Raw genomic sequence first — 12087 nt, 5'->3', positions numbered from 1 at the left:
TCTTTCCCTAAATTTTGGTAAATGCCAAAATTATAGATTCTTTTGATTATTGCTTTTGAGAATTTTTTTTAAATAATTGTTGAGTTGTTTAAGTCCTTCCTGACTCTTTGTGACCTAATTTGGGATTTCTTGGCAAAGATACTAGTTTGCCATTTCCTTCTCCAGTTCATTTTACAGATGAGTAATTAAGGCAAAGTTAAGTGACTTCCAAGGTCATACAGCTACTAAGTGTCTAAAGACATTTGAACTCAGAAAGATGAGTTTTCCTGACTCAAAACCTGTACCTCTTTATCTACTGCATTACTTAGCCACCCCCATTTTAATGTTATATAATTTCCCCCCAACATAGCCATTCTGCTTAATATTGTTAACATAAAAAAATAAGCAAAATAACTCAGCAGTATGAAATGACAACATATACAACATCTAATACCCATAGTTCCCTAGCATTCTGATGAAATAGCCACCCGTCCTATTACAAGATAAAGGATAGCCAAGAGAAAAAAAAGTATATTTCATTATCTGCACTCTTGGACCAGTACGGGCTATTGCTTTAGACTGTGTTCAGCTTCCTTTTCACAAATTATTTTCTTGCCCATGTATTAAATTGTGGGTTCCATGTGCCTCAAGTTCATGGAACCTGGGTGTTCTTTCAGATTCATTGTGTTGCAGAAAAATTCAACACATAGCTCAGAGGAAAGAGAACTCAGAGGTCCATGTTCATTTGGGGAAATAAGAATTCACATAATCATGACATTTTTTCCAATCACTGTCCCCAACTCCATCTACATATGGAATAAATCCACCCACATAGGAATGGAATTGATGACCATTTTTCCCTGACAAGAGTTCGCTAAGAACTAGATGTTAGTAGGATATTAACACTTCCAAAGATTTCATCAGACACCCATAGTCAGAATATATGAAAACATCAGGATGACTAGACCAGCCTACATTTATTTACTCCTCCCCAAAAATCAACTTACCAAAAGTCTTAAAAAACAAACTAAGCACCCACTCGTAATTTAGTCTCCTTTGCAGAATGCAGCTTAGTCATCTACTTTCCAGGAATCTCAGCAAAGCTGATTTCCATCTGTTATTTCCTTTCTAGCCAGATGCCTCTTTTGCATCTAACTTGAGGAGTTCCCAAGTTTGATGGTTAAGATAGCAACCTGATTTTTCACACAGATTCTGAATCAAATATAGCTAATTTTGCTTCTGTTGAAGTGAACTTAACTTCCTGTTGAAATGTGTTTATTTTTAAGATTCCCATTTCAACAATTCTAGTTAGAGGCATCTTTACTTTTGTTAATGAGTGATGTTAAATGCCATTTTCTCAAAAGGCGGCTTATTTTAAGGATGTTGTTCAAAGCCTACATATATCAACTTGGATTATACATTGGACAGACTCAGTAGTGAAAAATTTCAAAGTAACTAAATTTCCTATCTATATTAAAAAAAATTCTCATTGATGAGCCAAGTTAGAACTTGAGGAGAGCCAGCTAAAGATTTATTTTCTACACCCTCTCCAGCTGTCAATGTAGAGCACTTCTGATTACATTGGTGTATATTTTACAAGGTTATAAGCACTGTTGCCAAATTGATTTGCTCTTCGCAGGAATAAAAGAAAGATTTTATGTGTGGGTACACACATGCATGAGTGTGCAAGTATGCACACGCACCCCCCCCCCAACCTCACTCCACAAGGGATCCTAAAAGAGAAGGGAACAGGAAAAAGGAAGAGAAGCATGATTCTCATGATTGCGGCAAGAAGCCCTTGAACCTCAGCAAAGACCAATGGAAGAGGCAGCCAGGAGAAGTGTGCAGGGTTCAGGGGAGGCTTCTAAAATTGTCCAAGGATTTTCAAACACGTGGGATGATTGTACATCCAAGAATTCTTGATCTGTAGGACAAACCTAGAACACGTAGTTATGAGAGAGGGAAGGAGCTGTGTGGACTGAGCTAGCATGCATTCCAGGGTGTCATAAGCAGGTAATTCCTGAAGAATTTCCGAATCCTTTCTCCTCTTCCAGCTGCACCCCTGCCTAAGCCTTCCCCATTTCTGAACATTTCATTGCATCCATGCATCTTGTTGAAGCCATGTGGAGAACAGCAGACAAGATCCACTCTTCAGGGGAGACAGGGACACAGACAGGAGGAAGCCGTGGAGAGGGACACACAGGGATGATGATGCGCAGGGTCAGAAAGAAGCACACGCGCACGCCAAGACCCCCAGGCAGAGAAAGGTGTGCAGAAACCCCAAAGAGACACACACACACGTTTCACATGACAGAAAACAAAACGTTTTGTCTGTGTCTCTCTCTGGGTCTCTGGCCAAGGTTATTACTGGTCCTGAATGCCTTTACTACTAATAAAGCATGGATTAACAGAGCTGGCAGAGCCCTGGGTCCCACCGGAGGCAAGAGAAGGCAGCTGGAAGCCAAACAAGAGGAGATGGTGCATTTGCAGACACAGCTGTTCCTGGACCAGAGCAAGGGCTGACGCACCTACCTGCCCATTCTCCTGAGAACAAGGTTCTGACGGCACTTCTCTGGTCCCTGGAGCTGGGGGGAAGTGAAGTGGAGGGAGAGGCAGGGAAGGAAGGGAAGGGGACCGACTCCGTGCTTTCTCAGTGTGCACACACAGACGCACTTCCCACCCAGCTCTCTCACTGGAGAGAATTCTTTACTCAAAAGGCTCATTTCAGAGTCCTGACTCCAGAATCTGGGAAATACATGTGCATCTCCTGAGGAAGAGGACTCGCCCCTCACTCTCCTTCCTGACACAATTAGGGAAGAGAGGATGAGGGGCAAAAACCACTCAAGAAAAGAAGGGACCAGGGACTCCATCTAAGAAATCAAACATGCTGTTATGGAAACCTTTGGCACCCAGGCAGGCACAGTGCCCGCCGTCTAGACACTATAAAAACACTTTCTATGACTGCTCTGGGATTTCTAGGAAACTGTGCACGGGGCATTTTCTTATCTCTACCTGGCAGAGAGCCTGATACCTTTGATCATCAACGTGGACCTTGCCACAAGACCAAAATTGGAAGGGGGGGCAATTTTTCTCTCACAGGGTGTGCAAAGGAGCGGGCAGCTAAAGAACTTAGTGGGGGGAGGGAGGGCAATGTCAGTGTGCTCTCTGCTGGAATGAGGTGAATGAATCTCCATCTCTAGTGTCTGATGCCGGCTCAAGGCCAGGGCCCTCTTGTTCTCTCTCTGATGGCAGCCCTTAAAACGCTTTCTGAAATTCCACTTGGCAGGGACCCTGGCTGAGCATTTCCTAAGCAAGGCACGGCCCTTGAACCGCTGAACCTGACCATCTTTGCTGTTCTGCAGAATTCGATAAAGATGTCTGTCTGCTTGCTCAGAGATTCCACACCTTGGAACGTCTGAGGGACTCCCCCATTGAGATGTCTTGCTAACCCCTCACTTCCAGCCACTGTATGAATTCAGTGATTAATGGCTCAGTTCATAAAATGTTATCATGCTCTTTCCTTTTGTAACATGAGAATCTACCAGAAAGCCTCTGAGGTTAACTCCATTTCCCCTTTAGTTCCTAGCAGAGGGCATTCATTAGACATTAGTTGAATCGCTTTCAACTAGAGTAAGCCCTCCCCTATGAATGTACCTTAAGTTCACCGAAGAAAAGGCAGTTTGGAATATTCAAAGATCAGTTTTTCAATCTAACCAGTATTCTTTGTATCCTGGGCAAATTGTTTAGGCCCAAATAGAAAATAAATCTAATTCTGGTAAAAACTCTAAATCGGACATATATGATTTATTTCAAACCACTACCACCAGATTTGGTTGCTGGTGGGCCTTTGGCCAAAAAAGCCTTTTTTTTAAAAAAACCAGCAATCCACAAATAGTATAGAAATTCATTTCTTAATAAATGATTTCATACAGTTTTAGACAGGATTCTGGAGCTGGTAAATATATATGTATATCTCCAAAACTCAATCCAAGCACTAAGATAAAAATTAAACTGGAAGGTGGGGGTGGGGGATCAGGCAATGCCATCCCCAGTGACTGAGGAAAACAAGCCCATATACTAATTGCAACCTGGGGTCTGTGAACTTTAGAAAATAATAATTTTAATAACTACTTAATTAATAACTATTTACCATAATTGGTTTCTTTTGTGACCCCGTGTATTTTACTTTACTTTATATTTAAATACATTATTCTGGGAAGGGATCCATAAGCTTCCCCAAGGGATCCATAATCCCTAAAAATTAAAGAATGCCTTCCTTAGACATGGTACAGGTTGTACTCTGGAATGTTCTCTCCCCAAAGGGTTACTTTGAACTGAGTAGGATCTGACCAGCTCCTAAAGGTCAAGAGAGGATTAAGTATGACCTCGAACAGCTGTCAACCTCAAATGTCACTAACTTAAAAAAAGAAAAAGACTTTCTTCAAGTAGGAGAAAGTAAAGACCTGGGATGCCAAAGGAAAGGCAAGAGCTCTCATGGGACATAAGGCAAGAAAATGAGAACAGGGAAAGAAAGTCATCCAGTATCTCCCTTGGCACTATCCAAGGAAAATGGCATCCACACTGACATGACTACTAGGGTCCAGTTGGCAACTCTTTAATTCAGCTGAGTGACTCGCCCAACTCCCATGCTGGAGGAAAAGACTGCTTAAACTATCCTACTTTGTCTGCTCTTAATCCATATTTACCAAGTAACCTTCTCATCTAAATTCAGTTGCTCTGCCAGGAAGGGGATGGCAGCAACCAGCCGATCTGAACATATATCCAATTAGCAGATCCATTCTTAATCGTTAATTATTAAAGTGGCTTTATGGCAGAAACTGGACCCACGTGCCTTTTGACATCACAAGCCACATCTCTTTGGTGGCTGATGGACAAGCCAGACTTGAAGGGCCAAGGGATCGCAACCTTAGACCCATGTTAATTCAGTCCCAGTGCACATCTCGTAAGGATGGTCTGCCAGTTTCTATACCTTTCTTTCATAGACTCCAAGCAAGTCAACACTGTGCTAATCCTGGAACCTTCCCTCCCTTACCACTTCTTCAAGACATGCCATTCAGGAGAAGGATTTTCCTAGTTGTGGGGCCACCGCCCTCACATTCTTGTCTAAGCACTTCATGAATGCCCTGTTTGTAGAAGTTCCCAAGGACTTCTCTGTCGATTTTATGGAACCCCTTTTAACAACAGGAACATAAAAGTGCCTGATGGCAAGCTTGCCAATGAGTAATTCCTATTCATCCATCATGAAAAATACAAGTATGAGCAAATACTGGGGCTCTGCGTATTTATTCTGGTGGAGGAGAGAACCCAACACTCTACACTGAAATGAAACCGTGCATGCCAGCCAGATGTAGCCTTTGGGCACCTGGCAAGTAGCCCACCTATCTCTTCCTCCTGTAAAAGATCTCCCATGATTTCAGAAGCGACCTGGATAGGGGTTTGAGATTGAGGGATTAGTTAACAGCTTTATATCTTACCAGAATCATGTTGAAGTCATTAAAAAGAGAAGAGAAGGAAAAGATAGGAAAAAAAAGGAATAAATGACTCATTCTATCCAACCCAAAGCCGACCACAGAAAACCTCGCTCAAAAATAAAGCTATCCACTTAAAGCTGGCAAGCCTATTACAAAAGGGCATGCTATACACACAGTTAACAACCTTTGAATGGATTAAGGAAGAGAATGGGTTGTCTCCAGAGAGGGAAACAAGCAAAGCTACAGCCATCTTTGCCTTAACTAATCCTTGGGAAAATCTCAACCTGATTCGCAAATTCCATTTTGTCTCTTAAAGAGCCTACTGAATAAAGCGATGGGGACACAGTGCAGAAGAACCTAGGGAATAGTTCTTCTCCTAGCTTGCCATTTTTCACCTTTCTCTATTCCTAATTGGACATCTTCCCTTCTCTCCACCTCCCCCTTTGAGCCAGATTTCTAGGAACTCTGAAAGAAGACAACAAGCAACAGCAAAGGCCGAGTCTGCCAGACAGTGCCAGCAAGCTGCCAACACAGCACCAGTGCTTGATGCCCAGGGCTATGCCAGTCCCTTCCATTTTTTTTTCCACAGCTGCCAGTCCTCTCTTCCCCACCCTTATCCCTCCATTGGAGCACTTCTGGAAGCAGCATTTCTTCCCACTTTGGGATGCCAAAACTGCCAGCTCAGAGTTGGGCAAACATCTTTAGACAGAAGCTCAAGACTACTTGCCATTTCATTGGGGAAACCCAACTGGCTGGTGGCAAGGACACCTTGCCTTAAAACCATAGGAGGGTACAACTAGGCAAAGACAAGTAGTAAGGCAAAGGACTCTGGGCATATCTGCTGTAATGGAGTCAGAGTGAGAGCATGTGGAAAGGAAGCCTCAAAGTTCCTTCCAACAGAAGGCTGGCAGCTGATGTGAGCAGAACATATGCATTTGCAGTCAGAGTGGGTACAAATTTCTACTCTGCTACTGGGTATCTATGTACAAGTCACTTTGCTTCCTAATTTCCTTAGCACTAAAAATGAGTTTTACATATACATGTTTGTTTATTAAAAAAAAAAAAAAAAAAAAAAAAACCCTAACATTTCTATTATGTCTAATCAATCTCAATCTGTTCCTATGAAGTAGGGAGAAGTGCAAAAATCTCAGCTTAAGTTAACACATATTTAAATAAAGGAAACACTGGTGACTTCCAGGTTGGGAAAAGCCAAAGATACAGCTTATTCTACAAGTGTTTCTGATTGGTCTTTTAGTGCCTCTGAGGTGAGAAAAGGAAAGGGTCCAAAGAAATACTTAAGAAAGAAAGAAAAGGAGCTATGTCATGTGGGGTAGGGCTTTGGAAACTTTGACTAAAAGTAGAAATATTTACTAACTTAACTAACATTTATACTTGTAAATATTCCAATATTCCAATTCCCATTAAGAGAGGAATCTGTTCCTTTAGAAAGCTTACCACTGAGAAAAACGTGGTGTCAAAACTTTTCTGTTATCTGCTGTCTTTGCCTCTCTGGCACATAATTGCCAGGCTACTTTTCTGAAGGCATAGATCTGGCTGTATCACTTCCTTGCACAGTGGTACCCCATTGCCTCTCTGATGAAGCCTGAAAACTCTTTTGTGTTCTACTTCCCAAGTTTGTGAGTAACTCTGTCTAGCTTTTAATTTTTTCTTTGTTAAATTAGATTAAAATAACTTGCATAGACAGAGAAGCTAGAGAATTAAAATGTTTGAATGTTGTATTTTCTCTACTCAAGCTCCTCAAGATGCCTTTAAAATTATGACTACCAAAGCTAACACAGGGAGAGAAGTAAGAGTCCCCAGAGCTACAGCCCTAGTAGCATCCAAAACTTGGAGCTCGGCCTGAGACTTGTCAGGACAATGAGGTCCAGGGGCAAACAAAAAAATGGATGCTTTCTCTATCCTTTTTCCATCTTAAAATGAGGAACAAGGAAAGCAGGCTAAGGGTGAAACTGTCTCAAATTCTCTCACTCATAATCCAAGCTCTAAGTACTCAATTTTATAGCAAATATTCTCTTTCTGGAGATTCTATTCGAGAAAAATCCCTCATGTGCTTTGAGCAAATGGGATTCTTCTTCCAAAGCACTGACAGGAAAGTCATTCCAAGCTATAAAAAGTCACAGGGCTTATAGCATATTATGTTTCTTTATTCTCCCTTCTTAAGTTTTAGGGCCACTGATTTTTGCCATGCCACGAAGGCCCTGGGTAAGGAGTTTTCACAGGAAAGCTCCATTCTCTGCAGGTTCATGTGGGTTGGTATCTCGGCCATGGCAGATAAGAAGGGCAGAAAAGAAGGGCAAGAAGAGCTCTCTCACACACACTCCAAGAAGAGATTAGCCCAGAAGAGTGAGGGAGATTAGGAAACACTAAGCAGCCACTCCCGTGTATTATTTCAAAGTCTCATTAGTTTGATCTAGGTCTAAAATACATAACAGCAAAAACACAACTTGACTCAGAACTCTGAAGGTCCCTTTAGTTGTGAGGCTGGGTAACACCCGTCCCTCAGGCTCTCTCTCCCAGCTATTCCAGTCACTCCCTTATTAGTTCATTTGTTGTTACACTCATGAGCAACTCAATTTGAGCCCACTTGTTTTCCTTGAAAGCAGCCATGGTACCCTGTTCTACAGTGTACTAGAACCCCTAATCTAATCAGAACCCCAACTTTTTAAAGAAGAAGAAACCAAGGGTCAGAAGGAGAAATGAGCAAGGTGATAGCAGCAGTATTTATGACTCCAGATCCTGTCCTCCCTCTGCCATGACACCTAGGCCCCTCGGAATATCGGGAATGGTCTTCCATGGTCAGCTTGGGTGGTACGTCCTGCTATAAAGGATTAGGGAGAGGGAGATAGAAAGCATTGCAAGTCAGGGGTGGGGGGGAGAGAATCTGCTGACTCTCTGAGCCTTCAAGCCAGTCCTACCAGGCCACTATAAGAAACAGACAATTCCAGTTCCTTGTCTTTCATTTACTTTTCTGCCTCTTTCAGCTTAGTTTTGTTTAAAATTTAATATGCATTCTTTTTGAAAGGGTGATTTTCATATGTTCAAATTCACAATATTAACGAGAAGGGTACAGGACAGTGAAATAAGGTGGTGGTGTACAGGAAGCTGTAAACTCTGTAAAAGAGCACAGTATTGTTCTAGATATAATGCAAGCCAAGACCTTAGGACTCTCAGAACCCACTTCCCCTTCTCTAAAATGTGCTCAGGAGGGAACAGGGAAGTCAGTTTTTCCACTCTAAGAGTTCTTGAAGCCAGTGAAGATGCCAAATAAAGAGAAGCATCCTCCTAATGTCCTCCTGGAGGGTCCAGATCTCAAATAAGAGAATAAAACTAAGCATTCTGTAAACCTTCCAGTGCTATATGTGTTAGCTAGTACTAGTTAAAGACAATTTTCAATTTACAAGAAGATAAATTGGCAGGAAAGGACAGTTTTTCATCTAGAATTCTTTTAAGAAATATGTTTCCAAATACATTTTAAAAATATTCTATTTATATACATTTTTCTTTTCTGGAAGGGAGTTCTCTAGACATCACCCAATAAAGTACACCCAAGATCTTAGGAGACACAAATACTCAGCAGTCAAATGCATTTAACTAAAAGCTGCTGTCATATCTAGGGCCCTTTCAGATTGGCTTTACATAAGTTATCTCATTGGATTCTTCCAAATGGCCAGCCCGGTCTCACCCAGCTAATTAAGACCTAGTTTTGACAAATTCAAAGTCAGGTATCCCCTTCCCTCCCAAGCCAAGTCCCAAAGCTTCCTTCGTTCCACCACATGGCCCTACTTGTCAGTCTCTCACAGGAGCCCTGAAAATTTTCCCTCTGATTTGATAAATTTTGTTAGAAGATACACCTTTCCTGGACATAGATATCCCTTCTTGCAGAACAAGGTCTACAAAACCTGCTAGCCTATCATCTGTTTGCATTTTGTTCAAGATTTCTCCTTGAGGAATGTTCTTGAAAAACAAACAAGAGGCACATCTGATTTTCTCACACTATCCCTTGGACCAAAAGGACACTGGACAAGACAGGTAAAGTTCACGTACATATAAACACACATGTATGTGTATAAATACATACAAATTTAATGCAAAGCTCTGTAAGGTTAATTGATCCACACTGAGTTACATTTGTTATAAGTCTCAACTTCCTCCCTATGGTAAGTTATCATTAGTCCTTAGGATAATGGATTTCTCTTCATTGAGGGCCAAAAATTAGTTCTCTAAGCCCTTAAAATGGGAAATGAGCTAATAAAGCACTTTAGGGGTCTTTAAAATTGTTTCTTTTGTAGAGAAGAAAAGTTGATGATGGAGAAGGAGTTAATTTATTAGATAGTAGACAAAAAGCAAGTTCAGAAATGGGCTCTCAGGGCGAATAGAGAAGGAAGGGAGTGATCACTCCTCCTCATCACTATACCAAACAAACTCCCCAAAACCATCATAGAATCTGGTAAGGAGAATAAATGCATGGATACAATTTGGACATCAAATTTCTAGGGTAATTTATCATAAAATGTGTGGCGAGGGGAGAGGCGGGGTACATATTGATGGAATAGTTTAAGAAGTCAAGGGATGGATTTGTCCAAATCCACAATGGTGGCATATCTTAAAGCTCCAAAAATGACAGACTTACAAATAATCAATCCCAGACCAGATGTCACTTAGGAGCATGCTCATTGTCCAAGTGAGCCCAGGACTAAGGTAGAGAGATTAAAATTCAGTTGCTACAATGGATATGAACTCCCTTTACAAGGGTATATTGAGGGCCAGAATAGGACTCATATTAGTCAACTAGGAAGGCTCCCTTCCTCTCCCCTCCATTTCTATCAAAGGAAAAATTCTGTCTAAATGCCAGTGTCCAAGGGGCTCCTGAATTTCCTAAAGGGAGGAAGGAAACGAGTCCCTGCAGTTTGTTATTCGGAGTAAATCTCGACATTCAAGTTAGTGAGGTTACTCTGTCAAAAACACATCATTAATTGACATCCCCCAAATCGATCCAACTGGCATCCATTAAACAAATACTCTGTGCAAGGCTCTGACTAGCTAAGCAGGACAAATAACTCACCAGCTCATAGAGGAAGGGGCCAAAGGGATTCAGCCAATGGGCAGCACAGGGATCTGGGCGCTGGGATTCAAGCTGGCTCAGAACGCCTGCTGCCCGGAAGGCTGGCACAGCTCGAGTTGGGCACCTCCTTCCCAGCCCTCCCCCAGCTCTCTGCTGCCCGTGGCTTTCCCCAGTCAGAGCAGATCCAGCAAGGGAAGCTGCTCCAAGGCCCTCATTTTGTACAGCCCCAAACCCAAAGCTTACCCCATATGGCAGGTAGTTAGTAGCGGCTGCAGCCGAAGGAACCCCCAAAGTGGAGGGTGAGGGTATCCCAGAAGTAGAGGCTGGGAACAGACCCAGGGCATTCAGATTTAATCCAGGAAGTAAGTGGGCTTGAAGCTGCAAGGGTAGGAAGGTTATGGATGTTATGACAAAAAGGTCCAACGCCAAAACTCTATCACGAGACAACACTCAGAATAGGATCCCCTTCTCTCTCTCTCTCTCTCATTCTCTCATGCTCACTTTTAAAAATAACAGCAACTTCTTTTGGCATTCACATGATCAAACATCACCTGAACAGCCCCTCAGACCAGCAGGGGAAGGGGGAGTTTGCACTTGCTTGTCTCCTGAAGGTTTCATTAATCTCTTTCACCTGCCGGGTCTCCCCACAAGGATGGGGGGTGGTGCCCACGGGCAGCAGGGACCGTGGCCTCCACTTCTGGCACAGTACACCGTGCCACCCGATCCACTGTTCTACCCACAGTGGGCTCTCACTGAACACAGATCAAATCACTTATAAACTCTTGGTGCTCTTCCACTGCGGCCCAAGCCAGATCTACGGAGCCAGGAAATGCAGGATGGCCAAGAAAGGAAGGAGACAGATTGAAGCCAGGCCTAACAGAGTTTCATGCATCTTAAAGTCCTTCAGAGGGAAAGGCCCCCAGACACCCCCCTCCCTAACCTGGACGTTGCTACTTCCTTCTCTCTCTTTTTGGATGGGTGGGGGAGAGGGAAAGGACAGGAAAGGGAGAAAATTAGTGGTGAAAAGGGGGCAAGGGTGGGAAGAGAGAGGGAGGGTGAAGTTGAAAAGAGAGAAAGCTAAGAATAAAATTATCCTGTAACAACCAAGAGTCTTATCTGGAGAAAAAAAAAATGCCTGAAGACTAGACTTGCTTCCAAGCAGCTCCTTTGGACAATTCCTAACAAGTGGGGATGCGTACTAACACTGAAACCCTCTCCGATCTCAATATTGACGGCTCTTTCCCTCCTATCTTTCCCACTTCCCTCCAAGCTTAGGCTAACTCCTCACAATCCAAGGTGCTACTTCCTGTCTGCCCTCGCTTGGGGCACAGGAGCCTACACAGGAAAATAGAGGGAGTATTCGTGGTCCAGATAGGGACTGCTTAAACTCATGCCATAAAATTAAAGGGTCTCATCTTTTCTTAAGCCAGCTCAAGGCTGGGAAGAGAGTGATGATACAGGCCTTCACAATGTTACAGGGAGGGGGGCCATCACGAACAGGATGCCCCAAGGCCTCGTGCCACAGAATCCACA

The 12087-nt window shown here is 42.8% G+C and overlaps 1 protein-coding gene across 9 annotated transcripts in view; it reads right to left on the bottom strand.

Moving 5' to 3' along the window:
- IGF2BP3 (insulin like growth factor 2 mRNA binding protein 3) overlaps window positions 1-12087 on the bottom strand; it is a 102701-nt gene that overhangs the window by 8213 nt on the left and 82401 nt on the right. For all 9 annotated transcript variants that reach the window (XM_031940611.1, XM_031940613.1, XM_031940615.1 and 6 more), the window contains one exon: window positions 10798-10932. In XM_031940611.1, coding sequence (XP_031796471.1) covers window positions 10798-10932 — 135 coding nt within the window. The remainder of the gene's footprint in view (window positions 1-10797; window positions 10933-12087) is intronic.

Source organism: Sarcophilus harrisii, chromosome 5 (assembly GCF_902635505.1).
Source record: "Sarcophilus harrisii chromosome 5, mSarHar1.11, whole genome shotgun sequence".
Lineage (NCBI taxonomy): Eukaryota > Metazoa > Chordata > Mammalia > Dasyuromorphia > Dasyuridae > Sarcophilus > Sarcophilus harrisii.
The sequence above is the reverse complement of the archived record's forward strand: the minus strand, read 5'-3'. Positions and strand labels throughout refer to the sequence as shown.